Source organism: Diabrotica virgifera, chromosome 7, assembly GCF_917563875.1.
Source record: "Diabrotica virgifera virgifera chromosome 7, PGI_DIABVI_V3a".
Classification (NCBI taxonomy): Eukaryota; Metazoa; Arthropoda; class Insecta; order Coleoptera; family Chrysomelidae; genus Diabrotica; species Diabrotica virgifera.
This window is the reverse complement of record NC_065449.1, coordinates 243,552,386-243,573,458: the sequence shown is the minus strand read 5'-3', so window position 1 is coordinate 243,573,458 and position 21,073 is coordinate 243,552,386. Positions and strand designations below refer to the sequence as shown.

Below are 21,073 nucleotides of genomic sequence, written 5' to 3'. Positions count from 1 at the left end.
GGTCGGTTTTTATTTTTAAGTTATAATATTGTGGCATATATAGTATACTAGTGACGTCATCCATCTGGGCGTGATGACGTAATCGATGATTTTTTTAAATGAGAATACGGGTCGTGTGCTGGCTCATTTAAAAGGTTCTTCAATTCTCTATTCAGTAATATAAACATGTACATAATTATTTATACAGGGTGTCCAAAAAATTTTTATTAAATTAAATCATTTGGCAAATTGACAAAAAAATTAAATTATTGGACACCCTGTATAAATAATTATGTAAATGTTTATATAACTGAATAGAGAATTGAAGAACCTTTCAAATGAGCTAGCACACGACCCCTATTCTCATTTAAAAAAATCATCGATTACGTCATCACGCACAGATGGATGACGTCACTAGTATACCATATATGTCACAATATCATAACTTAAAATAAAAATCGACCTGTTTCGGGATTTTTCCTTATAGTCGCCGGTTTAGGAAATAACGAATTTATTCCTTTCATTTGCACCATACTGCATACACATGCAACGGTGGAAAATAGTGTAGCGCACGCTTGATTGGCAATTAAAAAACAAAGGGGTTTTTGATATTATATTGCAAAAATCTCTTCGGGATTTCATCAATCGATGTTTAAAGAATATCCACTTACCTTGGCAAAATTTAAATTTTCAGTTTTTCACATAGCTTTTGAGGGTTAAAAATGGCCGATTTCGCAATTTTTCAATTTTTAATCGCTTATATGTCAAAAACTATCAACTTTAGAGAAAAGTCACTAAAGACCTTTTCTGTTTGGAATGATCCAAAAAACCTAAAAAAAATTTGTTCCATGCAAAAAAAATAATTTTAGGAAAAAACAAAAAAAAAAAACGTTTAAAAAATTTTTGACCACCTTTTGGTCCTGGCAACATGCAAATTTGTTAAAAGGGGTCCTTTTTGAGTAAGATTGTACAAAAAATCCGAATTAGAATATTTTTCCTAGCGGATGCGTAGTGGCGTTCTGGACTATATTAATAATACAACTTGCGCAATTTGAAAAAGGTGGTTTCAAAGGTTTTTTAAAATTTAATTTAAACTGTATTATTGCATTTTTAACACGTTTGTGAAAAAAACTATTAAAATTTGTTAGAATATACATAAAATAAAAGTAGATTCTGATGTTATTCTATAGTTGTTATGAATTGCGTATTGACAGTATAGGCAGTTTTGATGTAATGTTTTGTAGGTATTGTCCTGTAATTGAGAATGAATAAATTATAATTGTTGATATATAAGACGTTTGTAGAAAAAATATTGTATGATATACGTGTTAAAAAGTACATTTTTAAGGCACTCATGTGAATTGCAGAACGAGCGAAGCGAATCTTTCACACGAAACTTTCACATACGTGCCTTAAAATTGTACTGTTAACATTTATATCATAAATAACTATTATAATTTTCGTGTATTTAAACTTGTCTACCTAGGGAATAATATAATAAGTAATATTTAAAGTATTTTATATTCAACTTCGTCTGTTTGTCACTATGTCTGAGAAATCTTGTAGCCCGGATAAAGAAAAGGGTATAGCTCAGTGGTAGAGCGTTGGACTGGAAATCAAGAGGTCCGCGGTTCGAATCCTGGTGTTTTCTAATCTTTTTTTAATTTTTGGTATTGTTTTAATAAAAATTTTTGGAAAGTAGTAAGTAGAAATTAATTTAATCTTTAAATAAAATACAAATAAACTGTCCGAAAGTATATTTATTTCATTGAAATCATATTTAGAGGTATAACTTCTTACGTGCGTAAAAAGTACACACACATTCTGTTTTTTTCAATTTAATTGTGGCTTATTTCCCATCTAAATAGTTAATTATAAAAATGCCACAAGGAACTAGCTTCAGAACAACATTAAAAATAACTGTTCATGAACTAATAAAATTCTTTGTAGGAGCCTGTATGTTGGTGGAAAATATGAAGATCCGAGTATACGAAAGAGGGGGAGTAAAGTCATATCGTATGGACACTGTTTCACAAGACTCCACTAATGTTACCGAGGAAAATATATCACGAATTATAGGCAAATATTATAGAGAAGATGATATAACTCCTACAATAACTCCCAAAATGTCAGCTGTCACTTGGAAGGTAAAACAATGATTTTATTGTTTTATACCGTAATTAAAATATGATTGGTTTTCAAATGTTTGACTTGTATTTCATCGTCAAATGTTTTCTACACTTTGCCTTTGTATTCACTTTGCAAATGTTTGTTGTCTATTGTTTCATTTCTTCTTTTTCTCCTTGTAGTTTCTTTTATCGGAGGTTGACTATTATCACAGCTATCCGTACCTTATTGGTGGCTGCTCTGGAAAGATCTACTGAACTACAACTATAACACTCTCTTAGATTTCTCAGATCTCTCTTGCATTCTGAGCCTTAATATCTCATATTTCGCATATCTGATAATGTAATTAACTAGTTTTGATGGAAAATAAGCCACAATTTTACTAAAAAATGATTTTATTAACGTTTCGACGCCCGAATCGGGTGTCGTTGTCAAAATACAAAAAATATTAATGATAATGTGGCCTAAATATTCCAGCTTTCTTGTTTTGATCAAAGATCTTTTTGTAGCCTTTTTAACATTTCTGCATTTGAAACTCATTGGATACATATTATTTTCAAAATCGTTCTATAACACTATATATCAAAAGCTTTCAACTTCTTTATATTATCTACTTTTAGTGTCCCGCTTTCCATTCCAAACAACAAAGTCAAGAATAGGAAGCATCTTAAGGCTCTTATCCTCAGCTGCAGAGGAAGGTTTCGATTAATAAACATTGTTTTTCATTTTATAAATGCTTGTCTTGCAATTTCAATGCGTCTCCTGATTTCTCTACCTTGTTCATTGTTTTCATCTACCCAGGTTTCCAGATATTTGTAGTTATTCACTCTTTCTACTTGCGTTATCTTTATTACTTTTTTTAAGTTATACTTCTTTAGGCGCGATTTAGAGTGAATTTGTATAATGCTACGCGCATGCGCACACATACAGTATGGAGTTAGTTGCTAAATCTTTCAAGTTATGTATGTATCAGCGCAAATAAGGTATGAAAAGAATATATTAGTGTGTTTAGTAAATATGTTTATTATAATTTTTGTGTCTTTGGATTTGTCTTCCTCGGTAGTAAGATAATAAGTATTATTAAAACATATTTATATTTATACTTCACTTGATCTATTTGTCACCCTAATTTGTAATTATGGCCGAGAAACCATGTACACAAAGCGGTGATGGATCATTGGTAGAACATTCGACCACAGATCGAGAGGTCCCGGGTTCAAATCCGGACGATTAATATTTCTTTTTTTTTTTATTTTTGGTATTGTTTTAATAAAAAAACTTTGAAAGTGGTTAGTATTAAAATTTCCACGAGGAAAAAAATTCCTCTATTTGGCTGTATACCATTTATTACAAAAAAAGAATGTGTGTGTACCTTGTACCATGACTGGAAGCACACATTGGTCGAGCGTCTTATTTTTCAGATAATTTGGCATGTTGCTCTTGAAGATTTCTGATAGAGCTCCATACTCCATAGGCGGTCCATGCTAAGATGATCATCCTTTTTTATAGTTCGTCAGTTTGATTATCCCTGGCAATTTGGATTTCATACCCTAAGAATTTATATTTATGGACCAATGCTATTTCGTGTAAGTCGACTTTTGGATTTTCGCTTGGACCTTGTCTCTAGTTTTTATAAATAACAATATTACTTTCCTTTTAAATTTCCACCATAATATCCAAATTTTTTACATTTAATATTATTATACGATAAAATGTATTTTATATATATATATATTTTGTATATATACGTGCAAAATATATACAGAGTGGGCCAAATAAAAGTGTCCACCTCGATATTTGGCAGTATTTATTAGATTTTAAGAAAATGACGAAGCAGGTCGATTTTTGATCAAAGGGGGACACATTTTTACGGTACATACACCTGTCATTTGTCAACCCCCTCCCTTCCACATCCCCACCCCTTATTTTTTAATAGGGAATAGGGGTCGTGTGCTAGCTCATTTGAAAGGTTATTCAATTCTCTATTCAGTAATATTAACATTAGCATAATTATTTGTATAGGGTGTCCAAGAAAAATTATTTTAAATTAAATTAATTGACACAAAAAGAAGAATGTATGTAATTTATTTAACTCAAAATACATTCTACTGCTGACAGAAAACGAAAAAAAAAAATGTTAATTTGATAAATTAACATTGTTTGTTGCTTAAATTCAATATTCAACCTACCAAAAGAGGCAGATGGGTGGCAGTTTGAACATTGAAATTAAGCAAAATGCAATGTTTGTTTATCAAAAAACATTTTTTCTGTTTTGTGACAGCAATAGAATGTATTTTGAATTAAATAAATTACATACATTCTTCTTTTTGTGTCAATTAATTTAATTTAAAATTTTTGTTCTTGGACAACCTGTATAAATAATTATGTTGTTTGTATTACTGAATAGAGAATTGAATACCCTTTCAAATGAGCTAAGACACAACCCCTATTCCCTATTTAAAAATAAGGGGTGGGGATGTGGAAGGGAGGGGGTTGACAAATGACATATATATTATTGTGTTTCAATTTATCAATCAAAGATAGAATAAAAATTTTAATTTTTTTAATATAACGCGGGCACATAAATTTGATACACCCTGTATATTGATTTGTAAATAATTATTAGAAGTTAGTTTTCAACGCAAAGTGGTTTCTCCTTAATGAAATTTTCCATGAAGGATTAAAAACATTTTTGTAAATAAAAAGTGAAGTGAAAATTATATTAGGATTATAATTTTAAACCGATTGTTTATTACGGAAAAGGTAAAACCACAGGTAGATGTAATTATTAGTTTTTAGAAAAATAGAGGTAAAGAGAATTGGAATTTTAAATATGTTTGTTTAATGACAGGAATATTTAGATAATTTCCGAAAAGTCATTAGTTTTGAGTAGAAGTATTGTTTGAAAGAATGACTGGGTTTTTCGATTGAAACAGGGAGGTGGAGAGAGAAATGTTTCTGATTGGCTTAGAAATTTGGAATGGGGAAAGTTTTGTTTGAATGTTGAGATAGTTTTGGAAAGAGGAATTCATTGTGTTACCGGCATCCGAAAGGAGCAGTAAAAAGTTTTCGTGAGTAGTTCAGAAGCAAGTACTAGTGATTGTGTTGATAGGGAGAGTAGCTGAAAGGTGGAACGAGAGACAAATCAAATCGAGAAGAAATACCTCTTTGATTCTGTAAAGTCCAAGAAAGTAAGTTACAAGAATTATCGTTATTAAAATTATTTGTGACACCAAGTAAAAAAGATACTTGGGTCTCAGGAGATTATTGTTGAGAGAAAGAGAGGAGAGAGTTTTGGAGTTGATTGAACGAGTACTGGCAAAAAGAGGCCTGGTTTGTGTTTTGGAGAAATAGTTGCTGGTACCCTGCTGGATTGTTTGCTGAGAACGGAGAGGGCTTTGATTGGTAGCCTAACATAATCAACAAGGAGGAGCTGTTTGGGTCAAGAGGAGACATCATTGTGTGTGAATCAAAAAGTTCAGTCAATAACCTATGTGATTTTCTTTATAATCAGAAGTTAAATTTTTTTACGTAAAAGCATATGCATTTAAGATTCCAACATTTAAAAAATTTAATAGGAAGTATAAGTAATTTGCGAATACCAACCCAAGTAGCAATTTTTCGACGCATTGGTTGTCAGTACAAACAAATGCACTGTATATAACGTTGCCACAGTGGACTTTCAGTTGTTTCGGCCAACGACCCCTAACCCGACTGACATTACGATGTTACAACGTTAAGTAATATCTTTAGTTATATGGGCAACTAAGTTATTACTATTGTGACAACTACATATCACAGTTAAGTTTTTTCAACAATCGCAACTACTTAAAAACGTTATAATGCTAAACTAATTTACGCCCATGGGTTTTCTGGCCGACTAGGTAGTTGTCTCTCACGACCCCAGGGCCTTTACCTATAGTTCTATAGATGTGTGACACGTTTACGGCAACTTCAGGAGCAAAAAAAGAATTTACTTTATAACCTTACTTTTTTCTTATTATTTTATATTTTATTTTGCTGGAAATTTTCGATTTATTTAACAACCTGTTTATTTGTTTTTTATTAGCTGGTTTCTCCATTGTCCATTGTTTTATCAGTAGATTTGATAAGCTTAAATCTTTGTATCAGCTTTGCTAGACAGGGTTGCCAGGCCAGTTCTTACTCTTTCAGTACTATATCCGTTGCAAGATAATTTGGCTGAAACTCCGACAAAATATGTACTTTTTGTACATATTTTGTCTGAATTCCATCCGAATTATCTTGCAGCGGATAGTAGTTTTGCTTTCAAAAAATCAATAGAAATCAGTAGATTCTTTTTAGGCCCTGTAAATACAGTAAAATCTGTGTTAACGGTTACCTGTCAAAATCGCCCGGTTTCATAATCAACTTAAAGTAAACATTAAGTAAAGTTCACTTTAAAGTTGACATTTACCCATATATGAATTGTGATAAAGGTAGGTACCAACTTACTTAAAATTTAAAATCCACTTTAACTGATTATGTAACCGAGCGTTACAATCATTTTGAAAATTCTCCAAACCAATTATATGAAGATTTCCTTATTTAGATCTGGTATTTACCAGTTTCATTTCTCTGTCCATCTATTTATCATCATCTACGTCCTGAATCTTATTTTCGGTAATGACATTGGGAAATTGTAACAAAATGTCTGAAAATTAATTTAGAAATGGGGTAAAAAAATATTGAAATATACCAAATATCTAATAAAAAACATTGCCTACTAGAATTTTTTAAATGATATCAAAAATATACCAAAACAGTAGATATCTACTAAATGTGGCAACGCTGTTAAGGAGAATGATGCACTTCATTGCACTGGTCACATGCCCTCTGTCACCCAATAAGAGGGTGCGTTCTAAAGTGGTTGGGATAGTCGGTCCAGGCCGTGTTTGGTCGGCGATTGGACTTCTCGGTTGTCTCATCCGTCTATGGTTGGTAATAAGGTATATTTTAAGTAATATTGGTAATGTTGTTTAATGCACCATTTTGGTTTTTTTCAGATGTAAAGAAAATAAAAACACAAAATATAAAAAATGCAGGCATTTTCTAATACCTTTAAAAGCACCATCAATACATTAAATTTATACAAAACATCTTTAACATAAATTCTGGCTTTTATATTAAAATTAGATTTTTTAAATTTGCATATTTTTTGTTAAAAAGGTGATAAAAAATGAGCGCGTGTGTTTTTTAAAGGTGGAATATCCATATTTGACGGTAATCTGAGATGCGTTTATAAATTTCACATCAGGTAATTTTGTTTAAGTCCTTAATTTATGTATTTATATAAATTTAAATACCTGATATGATGTCCAAATAGTTTCCTTTTTATATAGGTAAAAAAACATAACCAGTCCGACTCTTTGAGCAACCATTGCACGCAGGCACTTTTTATAGTCGCTTCAGTTGTCTTATGCAACGCTTAAGGTTGCCTAGGCAACGTCAAGACAACTCAAAAATCGTCCACCAAATTGATGCAGAATTGGGTCGTCTTCTAGGCAATAACAACGTTGTAACAAAACGTTGCCACGCGGTAGACAACGTTGTCGCGTCGACTAATTGCTACTTGGGAAATTTGTTTGTTTAGCTTGTTTTTTTATTAAGGGTATCAAGAACAAAGCGATAAATGTTTGTTTGAATTAGATTAATTTATATGGTAAAAGTTCTTTTGGACAGTTATGCCCACAGGATTTAATTGATAAATTTACAGAGCATTGCTTTTGATAATAAAGGTATTTATATGTGTTTATTTATGATTTTTCTATTTTTTTCCTTTTTCCTATTTTATCCCGATAAGGATCAACTAAGAGATACTGAAACCACGAGAGAAGTTAAGTATAACATAAGATAAAAAGGCACCCTGAGATTTTTTCTTAATAATTTTATGTATGATTTGCGTTAATTAAATAATTGATCAAATAAATAATAATTAATATAAAAGTAATAGAAAGCAGATCATAACAGTATGTACCGTAAAAATGTGTCCCCCTTAGATCAAAAATAGACCTGTTTCGTCATTTCCTTAAAATCTAATAAATACTGCCAAATATCGAGGTGGACACTTTTATTTGACTCACCCTGTATATATTTTGCACTATAAATATTATTTATTTAAGCTTTCCTCTGCATCTACTAATGTCCTTCGAAAAAGTTTACCCGGATTAAATGTTCATAAGTCTTCGCTTAAGAGTAGAGATATTTCCAATCGACCTAGTGGTTCTAGTATAAATCGTCAACTCATTTCTAAGGATAGTATTAGAACATTTGACGAAATACTAGAGTCAGAAGAGGAGCTAAGTATATTTTCGACATCTGCAAAAGGTTTGTATTTTAGTTGTAATTATTAACATTGTTTGTAGTGAATTTTTGTTTTCTTGTTATATTTTTCCTCTACGTGTAGTTATTTAATAATTCTTTTTATGCTTCTTCTTGTAGCACTACAACCCGAGGTGGGTTTTGGCTGGCTGCAGAACTCGCTTCCATCTCGAACGGTCGTCAATGATAGTTGGGTCAGACGGTAGCTCCATTGTTCTTAAATCTAATCATATCACCAAAGAATACTCCATCCAACAAGAAGCGAAAGCATCGACTATTTCACGATCCAAATTTCTTTGCGCATGTACGATCCGCCATGTTTCATGTATTATTTATTATTTCTCAGCCTAACCCCTAACAACTGTTTGTTGAACCTGTTGAACAAATAATTTAAATTTATTTCTAAAATTATTGTGTTGTTTAATCTTTTCTAATTGTAGAAGAAAGGATAATGCTATTAAAGATCTATTGTTAAAATAAACTCTCATTGTGATGGCTCCACGCAAAGGTGGATTTTCTTGTGTGGTTCGTACTGGGATGCCCCACTAGATCGTGAACAAATAATTCTCTTTTCAGTACCGAGAAATTGTAGCAGGTAAACGATAGTAGGGCAATGAGAGAAGTTCCTTTTAAACATTTACATATGTTATTCATTTTCATTCATTTTCAAACATTTATGTGATTCCATATACGTACCTATCTATTAAAATTATTTTCCGCAAATCGCCAGGAAATTTTGACATTCCTGTCAAAATTTCTTGAAGAAAAAGTCAGGACTTCCTTACTGTAAGGAAATGTCATTTCCTTACTGTAAGGAAATGATATTTCCGTACAGTTGTTAGTGTTCTACATAAATGATAGAAAACACATTGCTATTAAAACCTTGTAAATTACCTTAATCATTAAATTTTCTTTATCTGGAGCTTCCTGGATAAATTTTTCAATTTCTTCCTTCGTTAAAATCTTAGATTTCTTTGCCCTATAACCTTGAGCTTGCCGTTTCAATAAAGAACGAAGTTTTGAGTATGTAGATATATCTACATTGTGTTTAAGTGCAAGGGTTGACTTCAGCATTGAATAATTGGCCCATAATGTTGAAGATTTCATCTTTAAACAAAGGTCTAGGAAGTATGCCATTACAACATTTTCTGAGAAAGAACTCGTATTTTTACTCATGCGATAATCCATAAAACGTCTGTATGCATTTTCGTACTTTTCTCTTGATTTCTTTGGCAATAATTCTAATGAAGCAGCATTCACTGCCTCAACCAGCTCTGGAGGAGTCCCAGGAATGGAAATTTCATCATCACTTATCATTTTACTTTCGAGAACACCAGCAATTAAATTTATAAGCGTCAAGTTTGACAATTCAACCTCAATACGTTTCCATAGTAACCCAAGTAATTTTATTAGGAATTTCAAAGCACCATTTATTTGGGAATAAAATTATCGCGTTTTTTTTAAATCAATCAATATCTGTCGAATTTTAAACGATTTGCGGAAAAATAGTATGTTTACCTCGTAGGAAAAGCCACATTCCTGGACTCTGTGTTGCTAAGTCTCGGCTTGCGCCTCGACTTAGCAATCTTCACAGTCGTCCAGGAATGTTAAGCTTTTCCTACCCGGTAAACAATGTACTATTATTTCCATATTTTGAATAAAGAATAAAAACAATTTAAACGTAGCTATTTAGTGATTTATTTAATTTGCAATAGTATTATTTTATCTCCAGTAAACAAACATTTGCTTAATTTTGTTCAGATCATTAAGTCTTAGTACCCTATTCAAAATAAGTTTTCGTTCTTCTTCTTCTTCGTCTAGCCAAGTTTTCGTTATCGTAATACATTTGAAATCTACAAAATTTAGTGTACGGTTCTAGAAATAAAAGTCATTTTGAATTTATACAAGGCAGGTCCACAACATCAATTTTTATTTTACGACAGCTGAGGGAAAAACTTATGAGTGGAAGAAAGACTTGCACATAGTGTTTATTAATCTTGAGAAGGCATATAGCAAAGTTACCAGAAAACTATTGGTACTAAGTAGGAAAGGAGTGCCGGCTGAATATGTGAGAGTGGTATTAGAGATATATCAGACGGTAACAATTAGATAGCGAATGCAGCTGAAACTGGAAAATTTTGTGTGAAAGCAGAGCTTAGATTAGGGTTAGGTTAAGTTCCGTATTAAACCCGTAGTTATTAATAACTAGAACTAGCGAATAACTAGAAAAGATAATGTTAGGAATCAGTATATACGAAAAAATTGGGTGTGGATCCTATTGGAAACAAAATAAGAAACAGGTTAAGGTGGCTGGATGCTAGATCTGATATCTTCTTTCTTTTATATAGGCAGTACTGCCTGTTTTTCTTCAACAGTGCATTTCATTCTGTCCCTAAATTGTCATTACAGCTTTTTCTTGGGCGTCCTATACTTCTCCTGCCTATAGTGACTTGTCCCGGGCTATTCTTACTATCCTTGATTCAAACATCCTGCTTATATGTTGAGTCCACTCTTCTTTTTCTGTTCTTTACCCAGGTATTTATATTGTCCACCCCACATATGCGTCTGATTTCCTCACTTCTTACCCTATCCTGTAGTCCTTTTCCAGCAATCCTTCTTAAGATCTTCATTTCGTTGGTTTCTTTGGTTGGTTTTTGTGTTTTGCTTGTATCTGGTCTTGTTTCGGCCGTATAAGTCATAACTGGCCTAATAACTGACTTATATATTCGGGCCTTTGTTTCCACTCTTACGTGTTTGTTTTTCCAAATTGTGTCGTTTAGGCATCGAGCCGTTCTACTGGCTTTAATTATTTGTTCTTTTACCTCTTCTTCGATATTGTTGTCAGCTGATAAATTAATTCTCAGGTATTAGATGCTAGATGTGATGGGATAATTGTTATATATCCAGGCGAGTTGAATTTGGTACAGTACAACCAAAGTTTCCAGAAACCTCAGATGCACAGAAAGAAATCGAAGGTAAATAAAGTCATTCTAGCCTCAGCCGCAGAGTTTCCTCGTGCATCGAGAATATGGTGGCACTGGAGGTCAATATACATTTAAAAAAATTTCTCAAAAGGAAACAAAAAAGTTATCAACCTAAGACAAAGTTAATAGAAAATTTGAAAGTCCAATTCTGTACTAAGTAAAACGGTCGTGGGTCAAAAATATCTATTTTAACAAGTTTTAGTACGAAAAAAAGTAATAGAAATTTGAATCTCTATTTTGAAATTAACTATTAATTAAATTCAACTAAGTATTAAAAATCCATTATGTTTACATAAGTTTACAAAACTTAGTCAAAATCGATATTTTTAACTTAAAACCTATTTACTTATAAGGACAAAATTGATATATGGGTTACATTAAATTTTACAGAAAAAAATACAATTCATATTAAATAGATCAACTTAAAAACACTATAGTTTTAATTATTACTTTGTTTCTCAGTGTAACTCAAATTTCCTACTGTTTTGAACGAATTCCTCATTACTTTTCTTAGTGTAGGGTGAAGTATTACCCCTACCATTCTCCGACCGATATTTCTGTCCCCTGAATATCAAAGGAGCCGACAGGTGCTTTCGCTTCTTGTTGGATGGAGTATTCTTTGATATCACTAAGGGGTATTTGAGGCCTAAAACCGGTCATAAGTAGTTTTTCTAAAATTCACCAAATGGTGTAAGCAATGGATGTTTTATAAAGTTCATAAACCAATTCATAGAGGGCGCGCCCCGTAGCCCGCTTTGTGTCAGCGCTTCCGCCTACTAATCTGTCAAAACAAAACATTTGTGTACAACGTATATCATTGTTGACAGCGCTCACAAAATTGTTATTCATTTTTCTTTGTGTTAAGATGTCGTCGTGTGGTGAATTACCAGAAAATTTCATACTAAATATGGAAGTTGAAGGTATGTACATTGTTTTATAATATATTACAGTTAATTTCTCCGTAAGTTTCGGCATTTAAACTTATGTTTCCAATTTACGATTAAGGAACGTGGTATTATTACTAAAATTTTAAAACATTAATGCGTTTGTTTATGTGTCGGGGTTTGTCGCGCTAGATTTTATTTACGGTAATAAAGTTTGAAGCCTCCTAACCGAAACAGCAAGAAAATTTTCCGCCAATGTACCCCATTGTTTTATTTCTATTTTTAAGTTTATAGGTACCATTAAAAAAATACAATTTATATAGTTTTTCGTTGTAGGTGCTCCGGAAAAGGTGAAAACTATTACCAGACCGAAACTATTTGATATCCTAATGGGATTCAGAGGAATGAAAATAGATCAAAAATTTATCCTGTTAGAAGAAAGACTTGCTCAGATGACGTCATGCCCAAGAGAGGATAGGAATATTTTGTCCCGTTCTTTAAGGTATTTCAAAACAAGTTTTAAGCAGAAATGGACGGCAGCCCGTAATACTGATGAACGATTTTTGAAAAATAATGAAGAATGGCTAAGAACATCACTAGAGCTTCCTTCTTGGTCATCATTTAAGCCCGGTCGCCCAGTTAAACAGTTCCAAAAATTTGCTGGCCACTCACTTACGGATATCGAAGAGGACATGGCATGCAGGCCAGGACTGAAGACCGTTATTTGAGTAGTTAAGTTAATGAACTGCAGTTAAGACGCCACACACACGCAGTTTTGTGATCGAGCGTGCCAATGCCTTTACGAAAACTGCGTGTATGTGGTGATTTTGGCTTCAATTAACCGCCTGTCAGTCGCTTGGAAAGGAGCAAGCGGCGGATAACTGAACAAATACGGGCTCATATACCTGTCGAGGAGCTGACTTTCGCTGGTCGTGTTAGTCAGGGCACTTCCGGAAATAAAGATACCTCAAAGATGATTAAAGAAATAACTTTAACACCAACGAAAGCTAAGAAGATCAGAAAAATAATTTCAACTAAAAAAGATCACGTGGAGATAAAATATACACCACAAGAAACGTTATAGATATTTGTAGAAGGTAACTTCACAAGAAGCCAGTGGAATTTATTACAAGTCGACGGAAGTACATCTACCCGTGTTCGTGTTATTCTTTGCTTCAAAAGGCAAAAAAGAGTGCTACCCAGGTGACGACAAAATAACTGTTACCGAGACCAGTTTTAATGTTGAACTTCAAGCTTTTCTGGATCATACGGCTTTGCGTTTCATAAAATATTTAAGAGAACGAAATATTTATACGTTGAACGACACTGAAAAACAGCACGTACTTTTGATATCAAAATGGGGATGTGATGGATCTCACCAAACTCAAAAATGTTGCAGATGATGATTCCAATATATTTATGAGCTCGATTGTTCCGGTGAGGTTGGTGGCTTCTATTGGTGGAAAAACATTAAAAACCATTTGGCAGAATCCTGCTCCTTCTTCGGTGCGATTTTGCAGACTTATCAGAGCTCAATTTGTACATGAAACGAAAGATGTCACAAAGAAGAAATATTGAAGAACATTGAAAGTCAAGCAAACAATTTGATAGAAACTAAAGACAGTGAAACATCAGTGAAAATCAGTCACAATATTTTGCTGACAATGGTAGATGGAAAGGTCTGCAACTCCGCAACGGACACTGCTTCAACTATGCGATGTTATATATGCCGTCAGACATCAAAAGATTTTAATAAATTAGAAAAATATTCCATAAAAAAGAAGCTTTAAACTTTGGGCTCTCAGTGCTTTGCAGATTTTTTCAAAATGCAGAATGCTCTTCTCGCATCACAGGTATCAACGGGGAATTAATTAACAGATTTAAAGTGATTCTTGAGGTAATATCAAGTAGTCATGAGATTGATCACCAGAAATTTGACAATTATGCCCAAGAGACCGCCAAACTATATGTAAAATTGTACGGCTGGCATCCAATGTCACCTACAGTCCATAAAATTTTAATGCATGGAGCGCAGGTGATCGAACAGGCAATTATGCCAATAGGGCAATTGTCCTAGGAGGCCGCTGAAGCACGTAATAAGCATTTTCGAAAATATCGGGTGAACTTTTCCCGAAAATTTTCGAGAATTGAGTGTAACAGGGACATTTTAAATAGACAACTTCTAACATCTGATCCTCTCATCAGCTGTAATCGGCCAAAAACTAAGAAGAAAATCTTGCCATTTTCTGACGAAGCAAAGGCAATTTTAATTGCAGCAAAACCTAACCTAAATAGTTTAGACGACAATACTATCGAAGATGATGATGATGAAGAGGATTCTGAAGTTACCAGTGAATCAGATTGCACTGATTCCGAATAAAAATTTATTTGTATAAACATCTTCATTTTTTTCAATTTTTCAAAAAAATGTACTTTTCCGTTATTTTTTTATGTATTTTTATTATAAATTCAAAATGTTAATGAAATATTATTTTTAATCATATTTTGAGATAATATAGACTCTTAAATAATTATGACCGGTTTTTTGCTTCAAATACCCCTTAGTGAAATCTTAAAAATCTTATCTCTCCATCGCATTAGTGGACTTCTTAAGGGCTTTCTCCATGTCGGGACTTCCTCACAGATTAGCTTCGCAAGGAGATTATTTGGAAGTATATGGATATGACCTTCGACCTGCCCATCTTAGACGTTGGGATTTAAATATTGAATTAAATTTTATTTAATTTAATAATCCCTATTTACTATTTTTGGTGGGAATTAGCCACAATTCTGCTGTAGAATTAAGTTTATTTGACGTTTTGATTTCCGAAGTGGAAATCACCTCCGAGCAAAATTTTAGAAACCTCGGAGGTGTAATCAGAGAAGGTTCCCATTGTTTTCAATCTGGTGGGATGTAGAGTATAAATTAGATAAATTAGAAGCATTCGAATTGAGGTTATATCGACGAATCCTAAAGATATCGTGGGTTTCGCACACTTCCAATGAAAATGTTCTCCAAATGATAAATTCAGAACGTCTGCTTATAAACATCACAAAGAAGAGAAAAACAGAATACTTCGGCCATATAATTAGAAAGTCTAAATACCATCTACTTCGCCTTATAATACAAGGAAAAGTGGAGGGAAAGAGATGGATTGGTCGAAAGAAACTTTCATGGTTACATAATATTAGACAATGGTGTGGTTCCACGGTAGAAGAAATATTTCGCGCAGTAGCCGATAGAGAGAGGTTTCAGGAACTTGTAAACATGATGACAGCCAACGTCTGAATACGGACACGGCACCTGAAGAAGAAGGGATGTAGAGTAATATTTTTGGTGTTGTTTTATGTGCTATTAGATTGAAAACTTAGTCTTTTGCTAGCAGTTACCGCTAGGGCATGTCTGCCATTTCGTTCGTTGCAATCCGTAACTGCACGCCGGGGTTTGTCCTGGTTGGGTCAGAGAGAGCAGCATATTATGTGCCTCCTGATGAGAGACTAATAAGTTTCGAAACCGGTAGAGGTGCTTGCTGCGCTTTCTGATTGGACTAGAATATGGTGCGGCTGTAGATTCGTGTTGCAACGAAATTGAAAATGGTTATTCATTTTTGATCTATTTTATTGGCTTCAGTAGAAAGTGTTTCCAATTGGTCAGCCACATCTTGGAACCTTTGTCCTAATAGGCAGATATCGTCGGCGTATTCTAGATCGCTTAGGCGTGTGGTTAACGTCCATTGTATCCGTCTTGTGTCGTAGTCTAGTTTGGAGAGAACATAGTCTATCTATAGCTATGTTAAAAAGAAACGGAGACAGCACTCATCCCTATCTGACTCCAGTAAGTACGTCAAATTCGTCACTGTTGATCCTATTGTGTGTCACGCTGCATCTCGCCATCAGTGTACAGTGACTTTATAATGGAAACTATTTTATGAGTGATGTTTTATGTTCTAAAATTTTCCATATAGCAGCATTAGATAAGCTGCCAAAGGCACGTTCGAAATCAACAAAAACCATGTATAGGAGTGTGTTCCATTCAACCGATTGTTCCATTATTACCCTCACAGTATTAGTGTGGTCTATGCAGAAGGATTTTGCTCTAAAGTCTAAAGCCTTCTTGATTAGCTCGAAATTAAACATTGTTTAATTGATGGTCGTGAAAATTTTATTTATGGCGCTAAGCAAGGATATTCTTCTATAATCTTTTCACAGTGTGAGGTTGCCCTTTTTTGGAGGCTTAATAATGGGTCCTTTTTTCCAGCCCGCTGAAATGCCTGGTCTGTTTTCCACACCTCTCGGATAATGGGGAGCAGAAGTTCAGCAGTTAGGTGTGGATCAATTTTAAGTACTTCGGCAGCAATGTTATCGATTCCCGGGGACCTATTATTTCTCAGAGATTTGATATTGTCATTATCCCAAAACCTCGCAATTTTTTCGTTATTGTAAAAAATTATAAAATAGCATTTTAAACTTTAATATTGTGAACATTTGTTTCTTATTATTGTTGGAGCTATATATACAATATTTACTTATCCTAAAAGAATAACTTCGGCTTGCATCGATTTACACAAAAATTTGGGATTAGGATCATCTCACCCTGTACTTCGTATTCTATATCATGATCAAGGAAGTTGATAATTTTTAGGGGTGTAAACTACCCCTTATTGTCATAAATTAAATAAAAACATTGTAAACTTTAATATGGGTAAAATTTGGTTTTGATTGGTTAAATAATGATTGATTTATTTTATGCTTAATATATATTCAACCAATTATAGGAGATATTTCAACCCTTAAAAATCACCCTTAATTTAAGGGTAATTTAACATTACAATTTTTATAAGTAAATAATTTAATAGATCTATACAGAAAAGAAAGTAGAATTAAAGAATTACCACATTTATTTACACAAAAATACGAATTTACAAATTTTTTTTTTTTTTATTTAATGTAATATTTACAATCTGTCCTCAACTGAGAACAATAGGTAAATTATTTGACAAAAATTGAAAATTTTGAATTTTTTTACAAATAAGAACAAAATTACAAATAAAAATAGTTTTTTAGTCATCTTCCAGTATACTAACCGGTTCTGTGGTATTATACATACATTGAAACTACACACAATCTATTCGAATTTTTCGAAAAAAAAAATTATTTTATAAACATAACTCCTTCATTTTTGGCGATAAAAAGTTTTTACAAAAACGGTTTTGTAGGATTTTTGAAAAGCTATAAGACTGTAAAATAAATTCCGTAAGATCCTTTAGTTTTTAATTGGGGTGGGTTTAAAGGGCTCTAATACGGGGGTGTTGGCTCGTAAATAGAGGTTTTAAATAGATTTATCTCGCGAACTCTTCTCTGTAATGAAAATCTATGTACAAGTAAATTTTAGTTATTTAAAAAGCTACAGTTTAGTAGCCTATCATTTTTTTCGTATCTCCATTATTTTCGGAGATATTTTGAAATAAAAGGTGAAAAATACGAAATTGCAAAAAATCAATGTTTCTTTAAACGCCAATTTTTCTAAAATTGTTCGTTTTAAATAGGTCAAACTTTTTGGCTGTATTGATAATATCAATATAAAAGGAATTACAGAAAGGTGAAGACCAATTTTTAATTAGGAGGGTAGTTAGGGAGTTGTTTTCACTGATTTTTTCGTAGACAAAAGCAGGTACCGACCATTTTTTGATCATAAGTGGCTCAATTTTCATGCCAGAAACTTTTTATTATTTTTTTAAAAGTCTAATTGTATACTTGAAAAAACATTATTAAAGTTTTCCTCGCAAAATGCAAAGTTTTCCCGTTATTTGGCTTTGAATATTTCAAATTATGCATTTGACGAAAAAAACTAACCTTTAACATGTCGTATCTCGGTTTATATTGGTCTTAAAGATATTATAGAAAAATTATTTGATTTGTGTTACTAAAAGATACAATTTTGATATCAACAGTTTTTTTGATTAAAGGCATATTTTTTGAGGTATTCTCAAAAAACACTCTAAAAAAGTCGATTTTTTTCTTCGAAAAACTTTTACTTTCAAGTACGAATAACTCGAAAAATATTAGTTTTACGAAGAAAATGTAAAAAACATTTTTGAAGTTATACTTCTTTAGGCGCGATTGAGAGTAAAATTTCATAATACTGAGCGCATGCGCAAACAGACAGTATGACGTTTATTTGCTAAATCTTTCTAGTTATTTATAAATATATATCAGTGCAAGAAAAGGTGTGAAAAGAATATATTAGTGTTTTTAGTAAATATATTTATTACAATTTTTGTGTCATTGGATTTGCCTTCCTCAGGAGTAAAATGAATATGAATTGTATATTTATTATGCGTCACCTTGTCTGTTTGTTACCGTTAATTGTCATTAGGTACGTTCGAACCGATACAGACACAGTCTTGGTAGCGTATTTGCTATAGCATTCGGCCAGAGATCGAGAGGTCTTGAGTCCGAATCCAGGGCAATCCTATACTTTTTTTTTTTAATTTTTTTGAAAGCGGTAAGCACAAAATTAGTTTGGTGTTTAAAAAAATTAAAACAAACTGTTTGAAGTATATTTATTTTTAAGAAATCATATATGTAATAGAATTATAACTTCTTACGTGTGTACAAAGTACATATTCTTTTTTTTCTTAGTATTACCTTTTACATCGATTTACATTGTTAAAGTGTAATAAAAAATTCCCACCCCCGAGATGGGGTGGCAACCACCCCCAAGGTTTTAGCATACAGCGGTATAATATAGGAAATGATCCTTGGACTATTCCCTACCTTATGTGAAAATTTCAAGTAAATCCATCCTGGACGAAAAAATTGCGAGCCAAAAGGCTTCATTTCCTGGACTAGTTAGTAAAAGTGCATTCCGGCACTGCTAATTTTGCCATGACACCACTGCTGATACATTTTTTCCCAAGTCTTCAAGCAATCGTTTTCTGTGAAACTTTATTTTATATTGGCCAGGGTAGGACTTTTAACATGTCTTGACTTCAAACGAATTTTTTTATAAACTTTCCAATAAAAACAGCTCAAAAAACTTTTTTTAGGTAAAACCATCATTAAAATTTACTCGCGTGGAAGCGAAAATAGCTGACATTGCCAAATGAAAGCATTTGCAGTAATATGGACTATATTGTTGCATCGGGAGTGTTTGTAATTTAAAACGAGCCCTCGACAACATCAACTTGGTCTGTTTGTATTCCACGTGTATTATTGTTTTCATGCTCGCTAGCCATATGGCGTATTTGTATTGTAATAAAGCTGGCAAAGCTTTGTTACGGATTCTGATAACTGAAAAGTAAAAATGCTTTAGAGTAGTTTTTAACACGCGCTTTAATTGTTTTTAAACACCTTTTTTTAATTACACACTTATACCACATCAACCACGCATGATTTTTAGTGGGATTACAAACACCTTGAAAAATTTAGGCTTTATTGCATAAATGGAAAATACAATTTTGTATCTTTTAAAGAATGTATTACTATTGGAATATGTTCAATCAGCATGGTTTTGAGATGTAGGTAATAGAGGCAGGGCTGCGAGTAGGAGTAGGTAGATTCTTCTTCTTCAAGTTCGACATGGATATGCGGACCCTGTTGACTGTTGCTTTAAATAGTTATTCTGTAACATATTGCATATAATATACTTAGTGTGACCAACTCCAATTTAGTCGAATTCGGGACAAGACTGAAAAAACTACCTAAAACCCGGGACTTTTCAATGAAAATCAGGCCATTTTTTTTATATATAAAAATTTAAGGTGATATAGTAGCGATCAACAGGTAGCAAAAACGCGTTCCAAGATTGCGGCTATAATTATGAATATTTTTTCGAGATATTTGGCACACGTATTCGTAATATAATAAAGAATGGCAGTACAGAGCCCAATTTGAAAAATATATTAATATGTGGAAATTACTCTGTAATTAAATACAATATTAAAAAAACGAGCCTGTACCGCCATTAAGAAGAACAAAAAAATACACTTTCTTCAAATAAACTTTTTTATCCGATGCCTAGATTTTGTGTCATTTTGGAACTACTAAAATTTTTTATTTCATTAGTAGTTCCAAAATGACACAAAATCTAGGCATCGGATAAAAAAGTTTATTTGAAGAAAGTGTATTTTTTTGTTCTTCTTAATGGCGGTACAGACTAGTTTTTTTAATATTGTATTTAATTACAGAGTAATTTCCACATATTTATATATTTTTCAAATTGGGCTCTGTACCGCCATTCTTTATTATATTACGAATACGTGTGCCAGATATCTCGAAAAAATATTCAAAAATACAGCCGCAATATTGGAACCCGTTTTCGCTACCTGTTGATCGCTACTGTTTCTTCTTAATATCATAATTTTATTGATTATTTAACATTTTTATGTTGACAAAATTTTTCTTAATGGAATGGGTTGTAATGATAATTACATTTTTGTTTTTTGACTTTTTTTGTTTTTTGACTTTTTTTGTTTTTTGACTTTTTTTGTTTTTGACGTTTCGACTTTCAAGCCGGAAATCGTTCTCAAAAAACGAAAAATTAGAAAATCAACTAATGTTGGATTTCCATGTAAATTGAACCTTGGGTAAAAATATAATTATCATTCTTTGATATTCGTGTTTTTAAATAGTCTTTTCAGCAGACGATAATTAAAATACAGAATCCAGAAAAAGTCCAGAGTTAGGATTTTCGTAGAACTATAATACGACGATATAAAATGCATGCGTTTTGGATGTGGTATTAGTATAACAGTCTAG

General features: G+C 32.6%; 1 protein-coding gene across 1 annotated transcript in view; it reads left to right on the top strand.

Annotated features, from left to right (window-relative positions):
- The window catches only part of LOC114329268 (uncharacterized), a 48,643-nt gene that overhangs the window by 12,182 nt on the left and 15,388 nt on the right, over window positions 1–21,073 (top strand). Inside the window, exons 4-5 of the mRNA XM_028278309.2 lie at window positions 1,930–2,126; window positions 8,247–8,451. Coding sequence (XP_028134110.2) covers window positions 1,930–2,126; window positions 8,247–8,451 — 402 coding nt within the window. The remainder of the gene's footprint in view (window positions 1–1,929; window positions 2,127–8,246; window positions 8,452–21,073) is intronic.